The sequence below is a fragment of the Lingula anatina genome, chromosome 6 (assembly GCF_051362555.1).
Source record: "Lingula anatina isolate TDL-2025a chromosome 6, LinAna3.0, whole genome shotgun sequence".
NCBI classification, from domain to species: Eukaryota; Metazoa; Brachiopoda; class Lingulata; order Lingulida; family Lingulidae; genus Lingula; species Lingula anatina.
In genome coordinates, this window is record NC_141772.1 from 15,547,201 (window position 1) to 15,572,514 (window position 25,314).

At 34.3% G+C, this 25,314-nt stretch overlaps 1 protein-coding gene across 1 annotated transcript; it reads right to left on the reverse strand.

Annotated features, from left to right (window-relative positions):
- Positions 1 to 10,532: 10,532 nt before the first annotated feature.
- LOC147761239 (uncharacterized) lies at positions 10,533 to 15,436 on the reverse strand. Its single transcript, XM_087015669.1, has 2 exons — positions 14,016 to 15,436; positions 10,533 to 12,345 (listed from the first exon to the last, which is right to left on the reverse strand). The coding sequence occupies exon 1, from the start codon at positions 15,386 to 15,388 to the stop codon at positions 14,045 to 14,047; it is 1,344 nt and encodes a 447-aa protein (XP_086871795.1). The 5' UTR covers positions 15,389 to 15,436; the 3' UTR covers positions 10,533 to 12,345; positions 14,016 to 14,044.
- Between the last annotated feature and the right edge of the window lie 9,878 nt (positions 15,437 to 25,314).

The following is a 25,314-nucleotide window of genomic DNA, read 5'->3' on the forward strand; positions in this document are numbered from 1 at the left end:
GCGCGGCAGACCGATTGTCATATACAGTAGATGACATGCTAAGTACCAGCAGGTGCTTGTCCGATAATTAGTTTTAGGGGAATTACGTTCACCATGAAATGATCAGATGAGAAACAGGATGTCTAATTAAACGGTCTAAAACATCGTCTTACAGTTGTAATTAGGTAAGGGCTTAACATAAATCGATATATGATTTTAAACAATCGGCCCAAACAAGTAATGAGCATGAAGACGTATGTAAGTTGTCTGTGTCAGGCCTAGGGAGACCACAACGTTGTCGAAAACCCTGGATAAACATGTGTTATTATTATCAGCTTTCAGAACAGGAAAACAAACTTCTTTACAGTAGCAACAGCTAAAGAGAAAATAACACTTAGTCTGATTACATGTTTATTATAAACTATCCACTTACTGCAATAAAGTTCACTTATTTTGAATTTGCCCCCCATAACATTAGTATATATAAACATTGTTATCTAATTTAATTAAAAATATATATTAAAACTGGTTACTTAATGTTTTGAAGGTTAAAAATATCGAATAAATGTCCTAAATTCAAAGTACGTGCACTTACTGTTTTCATGAGTAAAGTTGTTGTCAAAGTAACTTTATCAACCTTGTGTGTAATAACGATGTAAAAAATATATCGGAACGTGAAATAAAAATTAAAATTACATGACTCCGAACAAACGTTACCCATAACACACGTTACCATTTAAAAAAAGGAAAAAAATACATTGAATATAAAATAAGGTTTTTACTGTGCTAAAATATATGACAGCATCCAGAACAACAAGAAAGTGTCAAATATGTGGTTATATTAGATACCATGAAATAAACAGGTAATTTATTTTGTAAAACCTCTTTCAGCTTTATTTCGACTCTCATAAAGCAAAATTGAAATCCAAAAACGAATAAGCAAAGTGGAGCTTTGAGAGGACCTCATGACGACTTAAGTTTGTGAACACTTCAGATGGTCCCTCAGTGTCTATTCTATAAATTTGGACTCTAGTCGTCTTTGTCAATGTCACTACATACACAGCCTGGGTAGTGGTTGTGATAGTCAAAGATAATGCATCGTCAATTGCTCTTTTTGGTACACTTACATAAGGCGTATCTGTTATTTAATATTGCCGCATACAATGAATCAGTTACGCCTTCAGGATTTTATTATGAAAAAAGGTTCGAATAAGTACGTCTCGCAGTTAGAAAAAACACATTTACTCTATAGATTTAGAGGTGGATTTCATGTTCCTGTTTTTGTCAAGAGTAATGTTGTTTGGGATATGTCGATCTGATTTAAACACCAAGCTATTCTTTTGTATTTCACAAAACGTTTTAATAATAATTGCCCCTATTCAAACATTTGCCTATTTAGCAGCGACGTCAAACATGAAGTATCTTTTTTTCAAAGCTACATTGAATTCAGAACAAGTGGATATCTAATTAAGAGCAATGTTGAAAAACACAGCCTTGTGTCTGCCAATAAGTTTCAGCGGCAGAATTAGAAGAAAAAGGTAATTATACTTGGATTAAATGCGACTAATCCTCAGAAGCCATCAAATACCCACTGTGGTTTGAAACATCTTCTCAACATGAGAAAGCAGACAGTTTGAACTCAGTATACATATTCTGTTGTATTATATTATTTTCATACTTCATCAATTCATTCAGAAACAATCATCACATTTTAAAATTATCTTCTAAATAATCACAACTTAAAAAAGCATTTGTTGTAAACTTAAGGCGCGAACCAAATAAGGTCTCCTCCCTGATCTTTTTGTACTACCTTTGTAATAAAGTACGAAATGTAAAAAATGATAATGAAAAAAAATCAAACTATACTGCGCTACCAGTAAATGACAGTGCATTTTTAGCTTTTTTAATCTCAACGGTATCAAAACACTATACCTTACCTAGCATATATGGCTTTAGCTATACCTATACAAGCAGTGGACTTCAGAATCTATTTACTCCATCAATTAATTTACTTTACCAAGTATATCAAGGCAACAGCACCTGATGATATCCAAGCTTGCACCACACATTAGCATACATCTAACACTCTTAACTTTGCCTTGGGGCTTTCATCGAACATGTGCTCATATTTGACCCAGGTAATAAGAAATTTTCATTAAAATTATTACTGCGTGGAAAAAAAGCAAAATGTCTACATTTAAGAATTTAAAAACCGATATCAATTCCTCGCGGTGTGACAACTATGTTGAGCAACAGTTAAATTACAATGCTCTTCATCGGAAATAAAGCAGCACGAAACATCGTAATGATAAAGATTAGTTTTGTCTGGATACAAGGTCCATAATACCTTAAAACCTTGGAAATGTTTTGATGGGTTTGATTAACTATGGATGACCAAACTGTGAAACTGCATGTGACACCGCAGGGACTGGGATGGCGGTAGGAGTGTTATGTCACAAAGTGCAGCAGGAGTTCAAGGCGATTTGCAGAGCTCCAGGAACTTATTAGGTGTTATTATTGAATGGCGTATTTCCATCATACCGTCCTGTTTTTATTGCAGTAGTATTATTGTGAAATTTTTATGAATAAATTATTTTTGTATATTTTCTGCAATATTTCAGTAAATCAATGTCATTTTGTTTACTTCAGAGGCTGAACGGTCCGTTTTCTAACCGATAAGCGCCAAGGGTGACCAGGGCCAGACAATAAGCGTCATTAAAATATAAGATATCACTGGTCTGCGTATTTCTCTTTTGCGGCCAAGTCGCTAGCCTTTCCGCATTGTTTTGATGTTGAATTTGCGAGATATCCACTCCACTGACGTACGTTTACTTTAAAAAAATTGTTACTGTACAAGCTATCGTAAAGTAAGCAATGTTTTTTTTTTCTTTTTTTAAGGCATAGATAAATGATTTGTATAATTTTTATACTCAAATTTACATGCATGTATACATTTCAGATAATTTTCCTAATTCTGCTACTTACTGTTTATCGAAATATATAATGATTCTTAAGCAACACCCGTTTAATCCGGTTATCAATAAATGACCAGATGACTATAAACTGTTTAATCGACTAATATACATACGTATGCCCTTGGATGTAAATATTATTGTCAGTGCGTTGAATCATTATGTTTAGTCAATGAGACTGAAAGTAAATTCTATTCTATTGTTTTTTTAATTCAGTCAAAAATAATTGGACAATCAAATACATGTCACTTATATTTCTACTTCATAACCACATTTCAGTATAAACTTAAAACAAGCAAAAACAACATTAAGTCTCTGGCACTACATCGGTTTTGTTACATTACACAAAATGTAACTGTGAAGTTCAATGCAGCTGTGACAACCGACATTAATTAGAACTGAATAAATTTCTTGGAAGTAAAATAAAGTACTATACAAAAACGTAATTCATGCTGACATAGGTATCATTTACACAATGAACCCATTCAAACCAGCAGGCAGTCACGGTATAAATTTACCCTCATACTTTGGTTTCTACGCTCTAAGCAGAATACTCTATTTTTACTGCAAATGAGAGTTGCGTCATTATTGCTCGTTGAGTTTCGATCCTTTTTAATATCAAAAGATGACTTTCACAGCAGTTGTAGCCTTTATTTTGGTATATTTTGCTATAGAACAATTCCACATAGTATGTTGTTACGCTAAAGAGATGTGAATGCCATCATTGTAAGTTAACTTACATGTACATCCATTATATGGTACAAATTATTTACTGCATATACTGTACTAGCCTGTAATACAGTATATGCAGTGGGTGTTGTATGTTTAAGTACTGGATAGTTCATGTTCATTTGTTATGAATAGATTTAACTAGTAGGTTTATTTGTTATGACAGCTTATTTATTTTATTTATTTACTTATTCATTTATTGATAATGATCATTCTGACAACTTTTCTTTTATGATACTTTATGAAAAAAATTATTGGAAATATTAAAAAGTTTTATGGTAAAATACTGCATGAAAATAAATGAAAAATGGATATTAAATTTGCATTCTTGTACCCGTAGGATTTTGACTCCCCTAGTTAAAAGCACTTATTTCATATTTAGCACACATTTAAATGTTTCTACTTTTTAGTTTTTTTATGGAGAACATATGTGGAATATTTAAATTTTGTGGGTAAAAATTTTTGCAATAGTGTTTGAAATTTAAAAATAGTGAGAAATTCAGTATAATATTTATTTTACACCCATGAAAAGGACAATTATTTTTTATTCAGTCATTATATCATTATTTTCCACATACTTTTCATTGTATATATAATGATAACTCTGCACACTAAGCTATATGAAAATAAAAATAGTTTTGTGTCATATCAGAAAAGAATATTTTTTCAATTAAGTGCATACAATATCAACAAAATGTAGACGAATGTAAAAAGGATCCACTGAGACAAGAAAATTCTGCTTCTCTTCAATATTTTACCTTGTGGCAGTGAAAACTTAATGATTACTTTGCACGCTAGGCTAAATCAAAATACTTTTGCCCCTTAACTAAAAAAAATCATATTGTAATTTAAGAACACAATAGTAAGGAAATATCACCAACATGTGAATAATGCTGCTTACAAATTTCCCATAAATTTGCTTTACAACTATCACATAAGGTTATTCTCTTTGTTAAGATGAGTTTTAAATATCATAAACAGGCTGAAAATGTTGATGCCTGTTGTAATATAGATTACTCCACTTTTCTTTGACTTGTCTGACAACTTAGGTACTGGACTATACTTCAACCACTTATAAATTTGTTTACCCTGTTTGTCTTGACCATAGGGTGAATAAACCATGATATCAGTACAAAGTAAAGTTGCAGCTACAAAAACCTGAATTTCGGAGGCCCACTGGCCAGATTTGCTGATATTGCTTATGGCAGAATAATCTGAACATTGTGCGAGCTTGCTAAAAGATTCATTGTTGTGCTCCAAATAAGTAGTGATTGCCTTTCTGGTTTCTCTATGATAGGTCTGACAACCTGTTATAATGTGGCTGAATGTGCGAAAAAAGCAGTTGCCATCCCCTCGAATTGATGCAGATACTTTGGGTGGATCTGTGCGTTTGATTTTATGCGGTTTACCATTCAAATTTACGCCATGCACTGGAATCTCCAACTGGTTAGCTTTTTCTGTTTGCCACTGCTGGTGAACAGGATTGTACTCAAGGTCTGTCTCTCCAGTTGTGTTCTCCAGCACTTGCGGAGTGTCTTTCGGCAGTTTGTATGGCTTCATTCTGGAGGTATTAGCTAGTGCTTTCTTGTTTTTCAGCTTGTAAACCCCTTTTGAACGTACCTCTTCCACTTCGAATGGTCCCACCCACTTTGGCTGTAGTTTGTCTCCCATCCTTGCAATTCGCCGTGCGTTATTCAGCAACACTGCATCCCCTACTTTGTAACTTGGAGCCTCATGGCGTGCATCGTACCTTTTCTTTTGATGGACCTGGGCCCTGGAAATGTTCTCTTGGGCTTCAACCAGCTTGGAAAACATTCCTGATGCTTTGTGACAACGACTGTCAAGGGCTTCTTGCTCTGTTACCTCTGAGGTGGGGTTTCCAACAGGGAATTTGTCTTCAATTAGAAGGGTGGGTTCTTTGCCGAATGCCAAAAAGAAAGGTGTTTTCTTAGTTGAAGAGTGTTCTGTGGTTCTGTATGCAAGGAGACATGGGTCAATGAACTCATCCCAGTTGTCCTGATGGGCATTCGCATACTTTGCGAGGGAATTGCAGAGAGTCCTGTTATAACGTTCACACTGTCCATTTACCTGGGGGTGGTAGGCAGTTGTGCGGCGATGCTCAATTCCAAGTTGCTGACACAAATTTTCATTAATTTGATTACAAAATTCACGTCCTTGGTCAGAAATAAGCACTTTGATATTGGCATAACGGCACACAACTTTCATAAGAGATTTTGCAATGACTGCAGCTTCCTTGCTCGGAATCGCCTCCGCTTCAGGCCACTTAGTGAGGTAGTCTGTCAAAACAATGATGTATTTGTTGCCTCTAGGTGTTTTATTTAATGGCCCGACTAAGTCCATTCCGAATTGGATAAAGGTCTGGTCAGGGGTGGAATTGAATGCAGCGTGGATGGTGCCTTTGAAAGTACATTGATGCGCTGGCACAGATCACATCTACCTGGAAAAGGATAAATAAAACTTGATTAATCATTTTTTTTATAAGAATACTATATATGTATTGTTATCCATTCACTTTTTTTTTTATTTTTCTTGTTACTAAGTACATAATATCCTAATATTTGTTCTTCCTATTACAAAATTACTTTTCAAAGCATCTGGTCAAGTAGAATAACATAACTTATGTAATTGATCAAATTGCAAAATTAGAAAAAAATTAGAGTAAAAACAAGCATTAAAAAATGAGCCCAAGTAACAGTTACAAGAAACTTTTTTTAAAGCATTGTTTTTGAGAAGTATAAAATAATTATTTTTATGAAACTAAATATTTGTTAGAATACTCACAAATAAAATCTTCAATTTCATTTCCCATGTTGGGCCAAAAATACCAAGTTGTTACAGTTTTAACCGTTTTGTTTATACCAAAATGTCCGGCTGTTGGACTAGAATGGCAGCCTTCAAGGATTTCATTCTTCTCTGACTCTTTAATTACTCTTAACAACCCCCTCTGTTTATGATTGTAATACAAAAGACCAGCAACAACTGAATATCTATTGACCTTTCTTCTGAAATTTGCCTTTTCCCCTTTGTCCAAAACTGTAGGGGGGCCAACATCTATTTGTAGGATCACTTAAAAGAAACTCCTTGATAGCATGATATTCTGTCTCATCCATGGCAAACAAATTGACACTCAGAGACAGACTGGCAAGTTTGCACAAACTCTGCCAGTTATATAGGCAGGCATCTAAGCTACCTCCAAACATGTCACAGCCCTGGCAGCTAGCTAATTGCAATCATCTAAGTGTCACAGGTAAGGCCTGGAGCACTGAAATGCCTGTCGTCATTGCTTGATTGCAATCAACTTGAGATCACAAGGCTACCATCAAACATGTCACAGCCCTGGCAGCTACCTAATTGCAATTAAACAAGTACCACAAGTAAGGCCTAGAGCACTGAAATATCTGTGGTTATTGCTTGATTGCAATCAACTTGAGATCACAAGGCTACCATCAAACATGTCACAGCCCTGGCAGCTACCTAATTGCAACTAACCAAGTGCCACAGGTAGGACCTGGAGCAATGAAATTTTCTAATGCTAAAAATGAAATATGAAACATTTTGACAAGGTAATCCTACAGGTGGTAAGATGAATTCCTTTCGAAAACATTCTCAATTTTGACAAAAGTTTTCACCACCAAACTTTCAAATGTGATAGGACTGTGACACGCTCATATTCATATGTCGTAGCTTAAAGGAAAAAATATTAAATATGAAACATTTGATTTGTAAGATGGGTCGTCAAAGTCCTATGGGCGCAAGAATGCATACTTATTATCCTTTTTGCTTAATTAACCCCCATCTTTCATCCAGCTTTAGGGAAAATAATGGGAAAACAAAAGCAAGTGTTTTGTTGGGTATGCTATATAAGAAGAATTAAATAAAAAGGCGATGGGGCCAATTTCTTGTGTTAAAAATGTAGTGTTTTGACATGGGAGTGCAAAACCTACAAGAATAAAGATGGATACTTGTTTTAAAAATATTGACCAAAATTTTCATCATCAAACTTTCAAATAATGACAAAATATCCATCTCTATGCAAACTATGTGGATGAAGTTTATGAAGTTTTGTGGCGGGGGAGTCAAATTTTCATGGGGGAGTCAGATTTTCATTATGTGCACATTATTAATTTTCTCTTTTTTTCATTAAAATTTTCACTGCAAACTACAAAAAATGTGCCAATGTATCAACCATTTTACATACTACAAGATCACAGTCATATACTCAAAATAAAATAAGTTTTATGAAGTTTTGTGGAGGGGGAGTCAAATTTTCATGGGAGAGTCAGATTTTCATTATGTGCAAATTTTTAATTTTCTTATTTTTTCATTAAAATTTTCACTGCAAACTACAAAAAATGTGCCAATGTATCAACTATTTTACTTACTACAAGATCAGAGACATATACCCAAAACAAAATAAGGTTTATGAAGTTTTATGATGGGAGAGTCAAATTTTCATGGGGGAGTCAGATTTTCATTATGTGCACATTATTAATTTTCTCATTTTTTCATTAAAATTTTCACTGCAAACTACAAAAAATGTGCCAATGTATCAACCATTTCACATACTACAAGATCACAGTCATATACTCAAAATAAAATAAGTTTTATGAAGTTTTGTGGAGGGGGAGTCAAATTTTCATGGGGGAGTCAGATTTTCATTATGTGCTCATTTTTAATTTTCTTATTTTTTCATTAAAATTTTCACTGCAAACTACAAAAAATGTGCCAATGTATCAACTATTTTACTTACTACAAGATCAGAGACATATACCCAAAACAAAATAAGGTTTATGAAGTTTTATGATGGGAGAGTCAAATTTTCATGGGGGAGTCAGATTTTCATTATGTGCAAATTTTTAATTTTCTTATTTTTTCATTAAAATTTTCACTGCAAACTACAAAAAATGTGCCAATGTATCAACTATTTTACTTACTACAAGATCAGAGACATATACCCAAAACAAAATAAGGTTTATGAAGTTTTATGATGGGAGAGTCAAATTTTCATGGGGGAGTCAGATTTTCATTATGTGCTCATTTTTAATTTTCTTATGTTTTCATTAAAATTTTCACTGCAAACTACAAAAAAATGTGCAAATCTATCCTCCTTTTTACATACTACAAGATTACAGTCATATACCCAAAATAAAATAAGATTTATGAAGTTTTATGATGGGGGAGTCAAATTTTCACGGGGGAGTCAGATTTTCATTATGTGCACATTTTTATTTTTCTTATTTTTTCATTTGAATTTTCACTGCAAACTACAAAAAATGTGCCAACGTATCATCCATTTTACATACTACAAGATCACAGTCATATACTCAAATAAAATAAGATGTATGAAGTTTTGTGGAGGGGGAGTCAAATTTTCATGGGGGGAGTCAGATTTTCATCATGAAAATCTGACTGGGGAGTCACATTTTCATGGGAGTCAGATTTTCATGTTATACCGGGCCCAGGCTAGTATTGAGAGCAATATTGAAAAACACAGCTTTGTGTCTGCCAATAAGTTTCAGCCGCAGAATCAGAAGAAAAAGGTAATTATATCTGGATTAAATGCGACTAATCCTCAGAAGCCATCAAAAACTCACTGTGGTTTGAAACATCTTCTCAACATTAGAAAGCAGACAGTTTGAACTCAGTGTACATATTCTGTTGTATTATATCATTTTCCTACTTCATTACTTCATTCAGAAACAATCATCACATTTTTAAATTATCTTTTAAATCTTAACTACTTAAAAATTGCATTTGTTGTAAACTTAAACTACCTTTGTAATAAAGTACAAAATGTAAAAAATGATAATGAAAAAAATTCAAACTATACTGCGCTACCAGTAAATGACAGTGCATTTTTTAGCTTTTTTTAATCTCAACGGTATCAAAACACTATACCTAACCTAGCATATATGGCTTTAGCTATACCTATACAAGCGGTGGACTTCAGAATGTATATACTCCATCAATTAATTTACTTTACTAAGTATATCAAGGCAACAGCACCTGATGATGTCCAAGCTTGCGCCACACATTAGCATACATCTAACTCTTTTATCTTTGCCTTTGGGCTTTTATATCCGAACATGTGCTCATATCTGACCCAGGTAATAAGAAATGATCATTAAAATAATGACTGCGTGGAAGAAAAAACAAAATGCCTACATTTAAGAAGTTTAAAACCTATATCAATTCCTTAGCATGTAACAACTACATGTATGTTGAGCAACATTGAATTACAATGCTCTGCATCGGTAGAATCAATAAAATGTGAATCCCCATTATGAAAAAAAGTAGCACAAAACGTCGTAATGATACAGATTAGTTTTTGTCTGGATACACGGCCCATAATACCTTAAAGGCTTGGAAATGTTTTGATTGGTTTGATTAACTATGGATGACCAAACTGTGAAACAGTATGTGACACCGCAGGAACTGGGATTATGGTAGGAGTGTTATGTCACAGGTGTTCAGCAGGGGTTCAAGGTGATTTGCAGAGCTGTAAAAATGTAATTTATTAGGTGTTATGATTGAAGTGGCGGATTTCCATCATACCGTCCTGTTTTTATTGCAGTAGTATTATTGTGAATCTCCATGGTTAAATTATTTTTGTATATTTTCTGCAATATTTCAGTAAATCAATGTCATTTTGTTTACTGTAGAGGCTGAACGGTCCGTTTTCTAACCGATAAGCGCCAAGGGTGACCAGGGCCCCGTATCTCGAAAGCTTCGCTATGTTGCAAGCGGACGCGAACATGGCTATTCTGCACTATTTGCGAGTGAGATTGCACCCACCTGCTGTCTCGAAGCCTCTTTAATTCAAAAATTAAATGAGATTTATTGAAATTTAATTGAAATTCTATGAAGTTTCTAATACAAATGAGAGGTCATACGAGATTTCCGTTTTTGCGAGAGCACTTGCGCACGATAGTCACTATCTCGAGTGACCAGCACTGCATACCAGAAAATTGATGCAATTGTAATACCACTATACAATAAAAGGAATATGAAATCCTTTTCAGACAAAGTATATCCTTCTCATCCCGTTAACTAAAGGAAGATAATATAAATAATTATCTTAGGTGCATTATAAATACCAACCCAAAAATATGGTAATGAATTGATATGATAACTTAAGTTATCTTAGGTGCATTACAAATATCAACCCATAAATATGGTTTTACATGTTACTATGTAAACCAGGCACTGCCCCCCCCCCCCTTTTGCTGTGGAATAGGGGAGGTGGGTGGGCGTATGACCTCTCATTTGTATTAGAAACTTCATAGAATTTCAATTAAATTTCAATAAATCTCATTTAATTTTTGAATTCTATTTCGTTTCTATACAAATGAGGTCATACGAGATTCCCGTTTTATGCGAGAGCATATGCGCACTTGCGCACATCTCCACAGTTCGAAGCTTGCTGGTCACGAGAGCAACTTGGCTCTGAACATAGTACTACATACCTTTTCTAATTATTTAAAACTGCGTCAGCAAACTCTTTCCCTTTAATGGGTTTATTATAGTACTTTGCAAAAGTCTTGCTTGAAGACCATCCAGCTGCTTTCAAAATATCATGTACGGGAACTTTTGCTCTTTCTGCTGCCGACACTGCTGCAGCTCGGGTTGAATGAGCCTTAAATGATTCCTCTACACCTGCTTGGTGCATCAATATCCGAATCCATCTGGATATTGTATCTTTTGAAACGGATGAGAAAGGTTTTCTATAACTAATAAAAAATTTTTCTTGTCCATTTCTCAATGGCTTTGTCCTTTTTAAATATTCCTTAACATATGTCAATGTACACAATCTCCTATCTGGAGGGTACGATTTAAATTGTATAGATATTGTACCAATTCCTGGTCTTGTTTGTTTCAAAGTTTCTTTTATGTTAAATAAAACATAGTTTTTGTGAAGTTCTAACTCTTGGAACTTCAGTAAATGCAACGTTTGTGCTCTCTGTGCAGATGTTAGAGACATAAGCATGACCAACTTCATTGTTAGATCTTTCAGTGATAACTGCCTTGCTGGTGACAGTTTTCTCATGTAATATAAAACAATTGATACATCCCACACTTGTTGATATCTGGATGCAGTAGGTCGAGTGTTAAACACTCCTTTCAAAAACCTTACAATCAAAGGATGACTCCCCACTGTTGAAGCACCAATGGTAATAAATGTTGATAATGCACATCTTGCAGTGTTTATAGCACTGTAACTTGAGCCATCTTCATAGAGATGTACTAAAAAATCTAGCACATTCGCTACAGTTGGTCTATAAAAATTGACCTTCCTTTGATTTGAAAACATTCTCCACTTTTTAATATAGACTGAATATTGGTTCTGAGTGGATTTTCTCCATGATTGAAATATGATTCCGATAGCTCTCTCTGAAATTCTATCTGATTTGAGAGTTTTCCGGATACTTTGCATGCCAACAGTTTCAAGTGATTTCCCATTGGGTGTGTCACCCCTTTCTGGTGTGGAAGTGATAATACTGTTGTTGTTGGCGGTAACAGAATAGGGATGTCTACTAACATTTCCATTAATGGAGTGAACCATGCTTGTGTCAACCAAAAAGGTATCACAACTAAAGCATCTGCCTGATCTTCCCGAATCTTCTTGATTATCCTGGGAATCAGGCTGAAAGGAGGAAAAATGTATGAATACATATTCTCCCAAGATATTGAAAAAGCATTTATGTATTTAGCACCAGGTTCTGGTTTCCAAGAAGCAAATACTTCTAATTTGCTATTCAATCTTGATGCAAATAGATCTATACATGGCATACCAAATATATCTGTCACTTTTTTAAATATATCAATATTTAGTGACCATTCAGTTCTAATATTCACATTTCTTGATTCCCAATCTGCCTCTACATTTAATATTCCAGGCAAATATTCAGCAGTAAGCCATATGTCATTTTCAATGCATTTATTCCATATGTCTGATACTATTTCATCACAAACTGGGGATTTCAAACCTCCCATATGTGTAATGTATGCAACTGCTGTAGTATTATCAGATCTCAATAAAACTACTTTTCCTTTGATTTCTTGAATAAAGGCATGTAAAGCCATTTTTATAGCAAGCAATTCAAATGCATTGATATTATCATGACAGAATAAAATTTCTTCTTCAGTAAAGAATCCACCAATTCTTGTATCTCTACATTTAGCTCCCCATGCTAAAGGAGTAGCATCTGATTGAATTTCAATCTGTGCATTGCCATGATAAATTTTATTTGTTGCAAACAATATATTTCTAGACCACCAGTCTAGATCTACTTTCATGTCATCTGTAATATCCATTACAGCTTCATAATCATCTTTATTTTGTTTCAATGCATTAATTTTTGCTCTCTCTAGTTTCCTATAATGCAATGGCCCGTATTGGACTCCAGGCAAACATGATATTAATATTCCTAATATTTTTGCAATTTCTCTAATAGATGCATCATCTCTTCTGATTGAATCATCAATCATTTCTTTATAAACTTGTTTCTTTTCATTGGTCAGTTGCACAGTCATATTTTTAGAGTTTATTTTAAATCCCAAAAATACAATTTCTTGAGTTGGGATTAATGCTGACTTTTCTTCATGGATCAAAAATCCACAAGTTTTGAATAACTTAACAGTTTCTTGTACTGCCCATAGACATTCATTTTCTGAACTAGCTTGTATATAAATGTCATCTATATAAGATATCATAATAATCCCTTTCCTTCTTAAGGATGCACATAATGGCTTTAATAATTTTGTGAATGCTCTTGGAGCATCTGAATAGCCATTTGGAAGGGCAGTATACATATATAATTTATTTCTCCATTGAAATTTGAGAAACTTCTGATGCTCTTTGTAAATTCTAACCATATAATATGCATCTCGTAAATCTATGCGTGCCATGTATGCTTTATGACACAATAAATTCAAGACTGTCTTTAAAGTATCCATTTTAAACTTATGGTACTTCATAAATTTGTTGAAAGGTTTAAGATTTAATATCATTCTTCTTGTGCCATCTTTTTTAGGCCTAGTAAATATTGTATTGACAAATTGTCCTTCTTCATTTTGTGTTTCAACAATGACACCTTTACATAATAATCTTGAAACTTCAAAATCAATCAATTTTCCTTCAGATTCTGTGAATCTTATTTCTCTTAATGGTGTCGTCTGTTTAGGATAATTATTATCCACAAATTCCAATCTTAAACCTCTAACAGTCTGTAACACCCAAGCATCAGATGTCAGCAATTCCCATTGGGAAATAAACTTTGATATTCTACCAGCAATGTTATGTTGAGGACTTACCTCAAAAATTTTCTTCAACTTTTCCACATCTAATGATGCAGAGTTGCAGGGCAGTTTTTTAAATCCTGCTGCCTGTGATAGGTCCTAATATGACCTCTACTGGTGCCACTTCTTGCACCTCTTATGCTCTTAGGAGGAAAACTTCTTCCCCTAGCTCGCATGCTGGTTCTGCTTCCTCTTTCTCTGGGAGTCCCAGAATATGATGAACCAGTGTTTTTAAACACTTGGTGATTCATTTTGTTGACATCAGACATGTCACGGATTCTTTTTACTATTTCATCCCCAAAAAGCCTATTTGTATATGGGATGGAACTTGCACACAAATGTGAATATTGCTTATCAATGTGAGGTCTTAAAGCCTCTTTCCTTTTTGTGCAAAGTTCAAAGTTTGTGCAACCAAATGCTCGAAGTGCATTCGTAGCATCATTGATTATTTCTTCAAAATCTTCTTCTTCCAAATTTTTAGTATCTGAATCCCATTTACTAATGAGTTTGTTCATTGCAACTGCCATTGAGGAAACGCCCTTTATCAAATAATTTTGCACTCTCTGAAGCTTTAAATCTTGTGTTTTAGCATCATGACTAATGCTAGGCCATATTTCCTCGTTAATAATAATTGGCTGCAAACCTTCACAGTTGGAAGGAGCTAAAATTTTCTCAAAAAGAGCTTTGGTCTCCTCTTCCATTGGTTTAGACCTCATGAATGCTGTAATGTTGTCAGCTAAGGTTGTGTTAATTTCAGGCCCTTTGGGCTCAGATTTTTTAGCTGTTTCAGTCATTTTCTTCAAGACTTTCATTTTCTTTTCTGGAAGAAGTTCTTCCTCTATGTGTCTTTTACTGGTACTGGGATTTTCATTATGGGCAGTGTCTGCCATCTCGACTACTTGGTCTGAATCCCGAGCCTCACTAAGAACTGACGTGTCGTCATAAATTGGCTCTTCATAATACTCATGAGGATATTCATACCTTATTTCGTTTTTAAAATCCTCCATTTGCTTTTGAAGATTATCTTGCATATTCTTCATTGTGCCAGCTATGAAGTCAAGTGCTGCACTAATTTTATGATCCACAGTCGTGGTATTATCGGCACTAGTGGACGCGCCATTTTCATTTTCCACATGAACGCTACTCTGCGTCAGAGTTTGAATTTCTGTTAGAAATTGTGGTGAGTCACCACTTTCTTTCGACTTCCCGTCGGAAGATTTCTTGTGGCCATGCGTATTTTTCTTAACTTTTGGTCTACTTTCGACCTTTTCAGCCATAATATTAGAATATTCTTGAAAATTTTTGTGCCACAATTTTTCCACGTGCCGTGCTCGCTCGACAAAAAACCGGAAGTGGAGATGTGCGCAAGTGCGCATATGCTCTCGCATAAAACGGGAATCTCGTATGACCTCATTTGTATAGAAACGAAATAGAATTATAACCAATTATAACCTCAAACTCTACTAAAGTTCGATTGCTGCATAAACTGAAGACGTCATAACACAATTACACAAAATGTGATTTTTTTCACCAAGACGCTAATCAAGAGGTTGTTTCTATTTATAAGAATATCATAATTACAAATACTGATATTTGAAGTGTTTGACACCAATAAAATGTCAAAAAACAATTCAATAAGCGAAGCTTGGACTGACACAATTACTGACACATTGGTGAGTAGTGTCCAGTCTCACAATCATAATAGACATTGAGGAAGGTCTCGGTGCGACCGAGTGCTTTGTTTCTGCAGACAGTCTGCTTTTTCATTTTGTGTAGAAAATGACACTTTTAAATTTATGATTATTATCAATAGATTACACAGATGAATTACATTCATCAGAAAATATACAATGATGTATGAAATGTTTAATTTTGAAATTTTTATGCATAATAAAACATAACTTTAGCATTCTTCACATGAATATATTATTATATCTGGATTAAATGCGACTAATCCTCAGAAGCCATCAAATACTCACTGTGGTTTGAAACATCTTCTCAACATGAGAAAGCAGACAGTTTGAAGTCAGTATACATATTCTGTTGTATCATATCATTTCCCTACTTCATTTATTCATTCAGAAACAATTTGCATTTGTTGTAAACATAAGGCGCAAACGAAATAAGGTCTCCCTTCTCTTTTTGTACTACCTTTGTTAAAAATTACAAAATGTAAAAAATGATATATATATATATATATATATATATATATATATATATATATATATATATATATATATATATATATATATATATATATATATATACTGAGCTACCAGTAAATCACAGTGTATTTTTAGCATTTATAATCTCAACGTTATCAAAGCACTATACCTAACCTAGCATGGCTTTAGCTATACCTGTACAAACGATGGAGTTCAACATTTATTTGCTCCATCAATTAATTTACTTTACCAAGTATATCAAGGCAACAGCACCTGATGATGTCCACGCTTGCACCACACATTAGCATACATCTAACACTCTTATCTTTGCCTTGGGGCTTTCATCGAACATGTGCTCATATATGACCCAGGTAATAAGAAATGATGATTAAAATCATTACTGCATGGAAAAAAATAAAATGCCTACATCTATTAATTCCTCAGGGTGTGACAACTATGTTGAGCAACAGTGAATTACAATCCTCTGCATCAGTAGAAATTATACAATGTAAATCGCCATTATGAAATAAAGCAGCACGAAACATCGTAATGAAAAAGATTAGTTTTGTCTGGATACAAGGTCCGTAATACCTTAAAACCTTGGAAATATTTTGATTGGTTTGATTAACTATGGATGACCAAACTGTGAAACTGCATGTGACACCGCAGGGACTGGGATGGCGGTAGGAGTGTTATGTCACAAAGTGCAGCAGGAGTTCAAGGCGATTTGCAGAGCTCCAGGAACTTATTAGGTGTTATTATTGAAGTGGCTTATTTCCATCATACCGTCCTGTTTTTATTGCAGTAGTATTATTGTGAAATTTTTATGAATAAATTATTTTTGTATATTTTCTGCAATATTTCAGTAAATCAATGTCATTTTGTTTACTCTAGAGGCTGAACGGTCCGTTTTCTAACCGATAAGCGCCAAGGGTGACCAGGGCCAGACAATAAGCGTCATTAAAATATAAGATTTCACTGGTCTGCGTATTTCTCTTTGTTTGCGGCCAAGTCGCTAGCCTTTCCGCATTGTTTTGATGTTGAATTTGTGAGATATCCACTCCACTTCATGACGTCCGTTTTCTGTAAGAAAAAAATAGTTACTGTACATGCTTAAATAAGTAATATACATACATATGCCCTTGGATGCAAATAATATTGTCAGTGCGTTGAATCATTAAGTTAGGTCAATGAAACTGAAAGTAAAGTCTATTCTTTTGTTTTTTTTTAATTCAGTCAAAAATAATTGGACAATCAAATACATGTCACTTATATTTCTACTTCATAGCCACATTTCAGTATAAACTTAAAACAAGCAAAAACAACATTAAGTCTCTGGCACTATATATACATCGGTTTTGTTATATTACACAAAACGTGACTGTGTAGTTCAATGCAGCTGTGACAACCGACATTAATTAGAACTGAATAAATTTCTTGGAAGTAAAATAAAGTTCTATACAAAAACGTAATTCATGCTGACATAGGTATCATTTACACAATGAACCCATTTAAACCAGCAGGCAGTAACGGTATAAATTTACCCTCATACTTTGGTTTCGACGCTATAAGCAGAATACTCTATTTTTACTGCAAATGAGAGTTGCGTCATTATTGCTCGTTGAGTTTCGATCCTTTTTAATTTCAAAAGATGACTTTCACAGCAGTTGTAGCCTTTATTTTGGTATATTTTGCTATAGAACAATTCCACATAGTATGTTGTTACGCTAAAAAGATGTGAATGCCATCATTGTAAGTTAACTTACATGTAGATCCATTATATGGTACAAATTATTTATTCCAATACTGTAAAACAGTATATGCAGTGGGTGTTTTATGTTCAAGTACTGGATAGTTCATGTTCATTTGTTATGAATAGATTTAACTAGTAGGTTTATTTGTTATGACAGCTTATTTATTTCATTTATTTACTTATTCATTTATTGATATAAAAATGCAATTGATTTATTTTCTTGACGCCATCCACAAATATTGAGTCCTTATCAACTCTTGCCAAATCGAGTTTGCAAATATATATACTCTTGACTATTTGTTCTTTACTTGTGTTTTCAATTCACGCAAGGGTGCTATTTTTACCAGAGAGTTGTAATTCGTATATTAAAGTAAATGTATCGTGGAATCAAAGTTGAAGCTAGGGAAGAATTATACTTAAGTCTAGATTAAAATACCCCACGGTGACCACAACCTGTACTACCCCATACCCAATTCAAAAGACTTAATCGTGCTGTCTGATATCAACTCTGTGTGGTATGGCTATTGGTAAAATGTGGGCTGTAATAGAAACAATTCATATGGTGTCATTTTGAATAGGTCATAATATTTTCGATGTATTAACGGTATTACAAATATTAACTTGCTTTATTTCACATATCTTAGATTCGGTATCAGGGCCCCCGGTGTCAGGCAACACGGTCCTACCATTCTATGGTCCGTACGACCCGGTGTTTTAAAAGTGAAAGTCCGACAGACTTTCTGTCCTGGAATAACGGGCCCCAGACTCTGCAAGTTCTAAAATGTAGAATCCCACCTTGGCGTTATGTCAGTGTGGAATGTCCTGAAACCCTATGTTTTAAAACCAAAGGTCCGCATTGAAGGGTAATTATAAACAAAAAGTTCAATTTATTACATTCATTCAAAATAAGGATAAACATGATCAAAATTTTGCTGTATAAAATAGGCGATTTATTTTTTTATTAGTTTTGTGACCAGTACTCCAGGACTCAAAGAAGCAGAGTGATAGTCCTTAAACAATACTTAAAGATTGAAATCTGCTCTTTTTATCTTATTGTATTGTATCACTCTATACTATTGATTACTATTGATTACCCATCAGTTACATATTAGTATAATTTGTACAGTGACGCAGCTTCTTTTTTTCTATACAGCCATTACGGCATCTACTAACTCCTCCTTGGCGATGTGATCACCCCAAATAATACGCTTAACTTATAAATTTGTAGAATGGAAAACATTACAAGTCAACATTAAAGGCTATTGGCACAAGTATACTAACAGGATGTACATCCTATATAATTACATTTCTTTCCGAAAAAAAAATACATTGAATATAAAATAAAGTTTTTGCTTCTATAAAACATGACAGCATCCAAGAGAACAAGAAAGCGTTAAATATGTCTTACTATTAGATACCATGAAATAAACAGGTAATACATTTTGTAAAACCTCATGAAGCATATTTGAAATTACAAAACGTTAAAGCCAAGTGGAGCTTTGAGAGGACCCCATGGTGACTTAAGTTTGTGAACACTTTGGATGGTCTCTCTGTGACTATTCTATAAATTTGGCCCCTACCCCTCTCTGTCAATGTCACTGAATACCGCCTGGGTAGTGGTTCTGATAGTCAAGGATGACGCACCGTCAATTGCTCTTTTTTGGTACATTTATACAAGACGTATCTGTATTTAAATACTGTCGCAGTTTTGCCATCGGGGTTTTATGAAAAAGGTTCGAATAAGCACGCCTCGCAATAAATACTCTACAAATTTAGAGGTGGATTTCATGTTCCTCACTGAGAATAAAATCGGAGTCCAAAAGACTCCAAACTTGAAGTCCAGCAGTGGTGCCTAAAATAACTCCCAATTGGAGTCGAGTTGCCTCCGATGGAGTAGCGCCATCCCAGACCCCACAGGAGGGTCACAATTGACTCCATTCACATATCCCTTCATCCCTTGATTTATCTCTACAAAAGAGTCACCATGACCCCATATTAAGGGATTTTTGACTCTTGGCACATTATGAAAATAATAATAATAATAATAACAATAGTGCCAAGCGGGGAGACAGCAGGTACCGTTTAATAAAGACTGATATGTCCTTCGGCTCTGGAGGCGGACACTCTAAACACAAGGTCATCCGGTCGCATAGGATGTTGAAACAGCAATAACAAACAGTTTTTAAATCTGGTAATAAACAGCATCACACACACACACACACACGCACACACATACACACATATACAGGGTGTGGCCAATTGAAAGCCCGGGCCAGTAATAAGTGCACGAGTTCTGCTTGCAGAAACACACAGAAAAGCACTTGTTCATGCATAAAACCAACTATGGCCAATAAAGTAATGTTTATACTGACAAAGTATGATGAAAACTGTTCTCACCACGCCTTCTGCTCACTGCCATCACAAGTACTGAGTGCGAGGCTTACTGTCCAGCGAGCGAAAAGAGTCGGTGAAAGGGGTCAGCCAGACACTGGCCCCCAGTAATGTGACTCTGATTTTAGAGACTCCATCAGAGCCAGGGGTGATTGACTATGAGAAGAGAGTCTAACGACTCAGGTAGTGGGGTAATTTGACCCTTATATAGGAGCCAAATTAACTCCATGAGGGTCAAAGAGTGCTGGACTCTGACTAGAGAGTCAAATTACTCCAATTTTATTCTCAGTGCTGTTTTGTGAAGAGTTATGCTGTTTGGGAGATGTCCATCTGATTTAAACACCAGGGCCCGGTTTTATAAAGGATGTTTATCACTAACCAGTGGATAAGCCTAACCAGTGGATAAAATCTCCAAACACTGGTTAACTAAACGGCGGTTAAAATTGTGTTTTATAAACAGCATTTAAACAGCCATTTAGTTTTTTTAACCAGTGTTTAGTTGCTATGAACAACTTAACCAGACCATATTTGGAAATAAAATTTCTCAGAATGCAATGGGTCTCTATAAACAAAATAAAATACCCATAATTAATCCATTGTTCTTTTGTGTTGTCTGCTATTCTTTAATGTACTTTGGCATTGTCAGCAATATCTGAGAAAACAAAGAGATGATTTAGATTGATTTAGATGATTTAGATTGCCAGAGTATGTTTACGTACTTATTTTCCAAAAAAAAAAAAATAATAATAAAATAAATAAATAAATAAATAAATAAATAAATAAATAAATAAAAATAATAATAATAATTATAAATAAATTAATAATCATAATATCATAAAAAATATTCAAAATGAAACTAGTTTCCTTGAAAGAATGATTCCTTTCCGTCTCTGGAGCTAGTTGGTTTTGAAGTAAGTTTTTTAAATACAGTATCGAATTTCTACTGAATCTAAATCTTTCAATGAGTTCTTGCTCAGTTGCTCCATCAAAATCAAATCAATCTCTACTGAAATTGCTGTCTCTTCTCGGTCTTAAAGGTATATATCTGCGAGGATTTCTGGCAAACCGCAGCAGGTTTGTTATTTTTATCCGGCGTTTAAGAAATTTAAACTACCTCCCTCAAGCGTATAAATTTAACCAACCGTTAAGAAGATTTAACCATTGGTTAGTGCTAAACGACGTTCATGAAACCCGGTTAAACGTCGTTTAAGTTAAACGCTGGATTTAATCGGTGGTTAGTGCTAAACGTCCTTTATAAAACCGGGCCCAGGCTAGTATTGAGAGCAATATTGAAAAACACAGCTTTGTGTCTGCCAATAAGTTTCAGCGGCAGAATCAAAAGAAATAGGTCATATAATTATTATATCTGGATTAAATGCGACTAACCCTCAGAAGCCATCAAATACTCACTGTGGTTTGAAACATCTTCTCAACATGAGAAAGCAGACAGTTTGAACTCGGTGTACATATTCTTTTGTATCATATCATTTTCCTACTTCATTACTTCATTCAGAAACAATCATCACATTTTTAAATTACCTTTTAAATCTTCACAACTTAAAAATTGCATTTGTTGTAAACTTAAGGCGCTAACCAAATAAGGTCTCCTCCATGATCTTTTTGTACTACCTTTGTAATAAAGTACAAAATGTAAAAAATGATAATGAAAAAAATTCAAACAATACTGCGCTACCAGTAAATGACAGTGCATTTTTTAGCTTTTTTAATCTCAACGGTATCAAAACACTATACCTTACCTAGCATATATGGCTTTAGCTATACCTATACAAGCAGTGGACTTCAGAATGTATATACTCCATCAATTAATTTACTTTACTAAGTATATCAAGGCAACAGCACCTGATGATGGCCAAGCTTGCACCACACATTAGCATACATCTAACACTCTTAACTTTGCCTTGGGGCTTTCATCGAACATGAGCTCATATTTGACCCAGGTAATAAGAAATTTTCATTAAAATCATTACTGCGTGGAAAAAAATAAAATGCCTACATCTATTAATTTCTCAGGGTGTGACAACTATGTTGAGCAACAGTGAATTACAATCCTCTGCATCAGTAGAAATTATACAATGTAAATCGCCATTATGAAATAAAGCAGCACGAAACATAGTAATGAAAAAGATTAGTTTTGTCTGGATACAAGGTCCGTAATACCTTAAAACCTTGGATATAATTTGATTGGTTTGATTAACTATGGAAGACCAAACTGTGAAACTGCATGTGACACCGCAGGAACTGGGATTGTGGTAGGAGTGTTATGTCACAGGAGTTCAGCAGGAGTTCAAGGTGATTTGTAGAGCTCCAGGACTTACTAGGTGTTATTATTGAAGTGGCACATTTCCATCACACCATTCTGATTTTATTGCAGTAGTATTATTGTGAAATTTTTATGAATAAATTATTTTTGTATATTTTCTGCAATATTTCAGTAAATCAATGTCATTTTGTTTACTTCAGAGGATGAACTGTCCGTTTTCTAACCGATAAGCGCCAAGGGTGACCAGGGCCAGTCAATAAGCGTCATTAGAATATAAGATATCACTGGTCTGCGTATTTCTCTTTGTTTGCGGCCAAGTCGCTAGCCTTTCCGCATTGTTTTGATGTTGAATTTGCGAGATATCCACTCCACTGACGTACGTTTGCTTGAAAAAAATTGTTACTGTACAAGCTATCGTAAAGTAAGCAATGTTTTTTTTCTTTTTCTTTTTAAGGCAAAGATAAATGATTTGTATAATTTTTATACTCAAATTTACATGCATGTATACATTTCAGATAATTTTCCTAATTCTGCTATTTACTGTTTATCAAAATATATAATGATTCTTAAGCAAAACCCGTTTAATCCGGTTATCAATAAATGACCAGATGACTATATAGTGTTTAATCGACTAATATACATACATATGCCCTTGGATGCAAATATTATTGTCAGTGCGTTGAATCATTATGTTTAGTCAATGAGATTGAAAGTAAATTCTATTCTTTTATATTTTAATTCCGTCAAAAATAATTGGACAATCAAATACATGTCACTTATATTTCTACTTCATAGCCACATTTCAGTATAAACTTAAAACAAGCAAAACCAACATTAAGTCTCTGGCACTACATCGGTTTTGTTACATTTCACAAAATGTGAATGTGTAGTTCAATGCAGCTGTGACAACCGACATTAATTAGAACTGATTAAATTTCTTGGAAGTAAAATAAAGTACTATACAAAAACGTAATTCATGCTGACATAGGTATCATTTACACAATGAACCCATTCAAACAAGCAGGCAGTCACGGTATAAATTTACCTTCATACTTTGGTTTCAAAGCTATAAGCAGGATACTCTATTTTTACTGCAAATGAGAGTTGCGTCATTATTGCTCATTGAGTTTCGATCCTTTTTAATTTCAAAAGATGACACAGCAGTTGTAGCCTTTATTTTGGTATATTTTGCTATAGAACAATTCCACATAGTATTTTGTTACGCTAAAAAGATGTGAATGCCATCATTGTAAGTTAACTTACATGTACATCTATTATATGGTACAAATTATTTTCTGCATATATTGTACTAGCCTGTAATACAGTATATGCAGTGGGTGTTTTATGTTTAAGTACGGGATAGTTCATGTCCATTTGTTATTAATAGATTTAGCTAGCTATAGTAGGTTTATTTGTAATGACCTGCTAGCTTATTTATTTTATTTATTTACTTATTCATTTACTGATAGAAAAATGCAATTGATTTATTTTCTTGACGCCATCCACAAATATTGAGTCCTTATCAACTCTTGCCAAATCGAGTTCGCAAATATATATACTCTGGACTATTTGTTTTTTACTTGTATTTCAATTCACGCAAGGGTGCTATTTTTACCAGAGAGTTGTAATTCGTATAAAAGTAAAAGTATCGTGAGATCAAATTTGAAGCAAGGGAAGAATTATACTTAAGTCTAGGTTAAATCTCCATGCTGACCACAACCCGTACTACACCATACCCAATTCAAAAGACTTAATCGTGCCTGATATCAACTCTGTGTGGTATGGCTATTGGTAAAATGTGGGCTGTAATAAAAAACAATTCATATGGTGTCATTTTGAATAGGTCATAAAATTTTAGATGTATTAACGGTATTACCAATATTAACTTGCTTTATTTCGCATATCTTAGAATCGGTATCAGGGCCCCCGGTGTCAAGCAACACGGTCCTACCATTCTATGGTCCGTACGACCCGGTGTTTCGAAGTGAAGTGACTTTCTGTCTCGAAATAACGGGCCCCAGACTCTAAGTTCTAAAATGTAGAATCCCACCTGGGCAGTATGACAGTGTGGAATATCCTGGGACCCTATGTTTTAAAACCAAAGTTCGGCATTGAAGGGTAATTATAAACAAAATGTTCAGTTTATTACATTCATTCATTCAAAATAAGGATAAACATAATCAAAATTTTGCTATATAAAGTAACACCCATCGTGTGGATTCAGACACATCCAGGCTCTCACAATTAGGAATCGGTGGATTTAGGGGGAAAAAGGTGTACACGAGCAAAGAAAAATGCAAATGTAAAATCGGCAGCTCATTTATTTTCGTATTCGTTTTGTGAACAGTACTCTAGGACTCAAAGAATCAGGGTGTTATAATAGTCCTTAGGCAATATTTAAGATTAAAATGTAGTAGCTCTATTTATCATATCGATTACCCATCAGTTACCTGTCAGTATACTTGTAATTTGTACATCTTTTTCTCTACACGGCCATTACAGCATCTACTAACTCCTCCTTGGAGATGTGATCAACCCTAAAGCATACGGTAAAATTTTAAAATTGTAGAATGGGGAACAATTACAAGTCAACATAAAATGTTCTTGCCACAGGTACATGAATACAAACAGAATATACATTCTATTTAATTACATTCCTTTCTGAGAAAAAGAATTACATTGAATACAAAATAACACAGACGATCGAGCGTCATCTATCTCCGT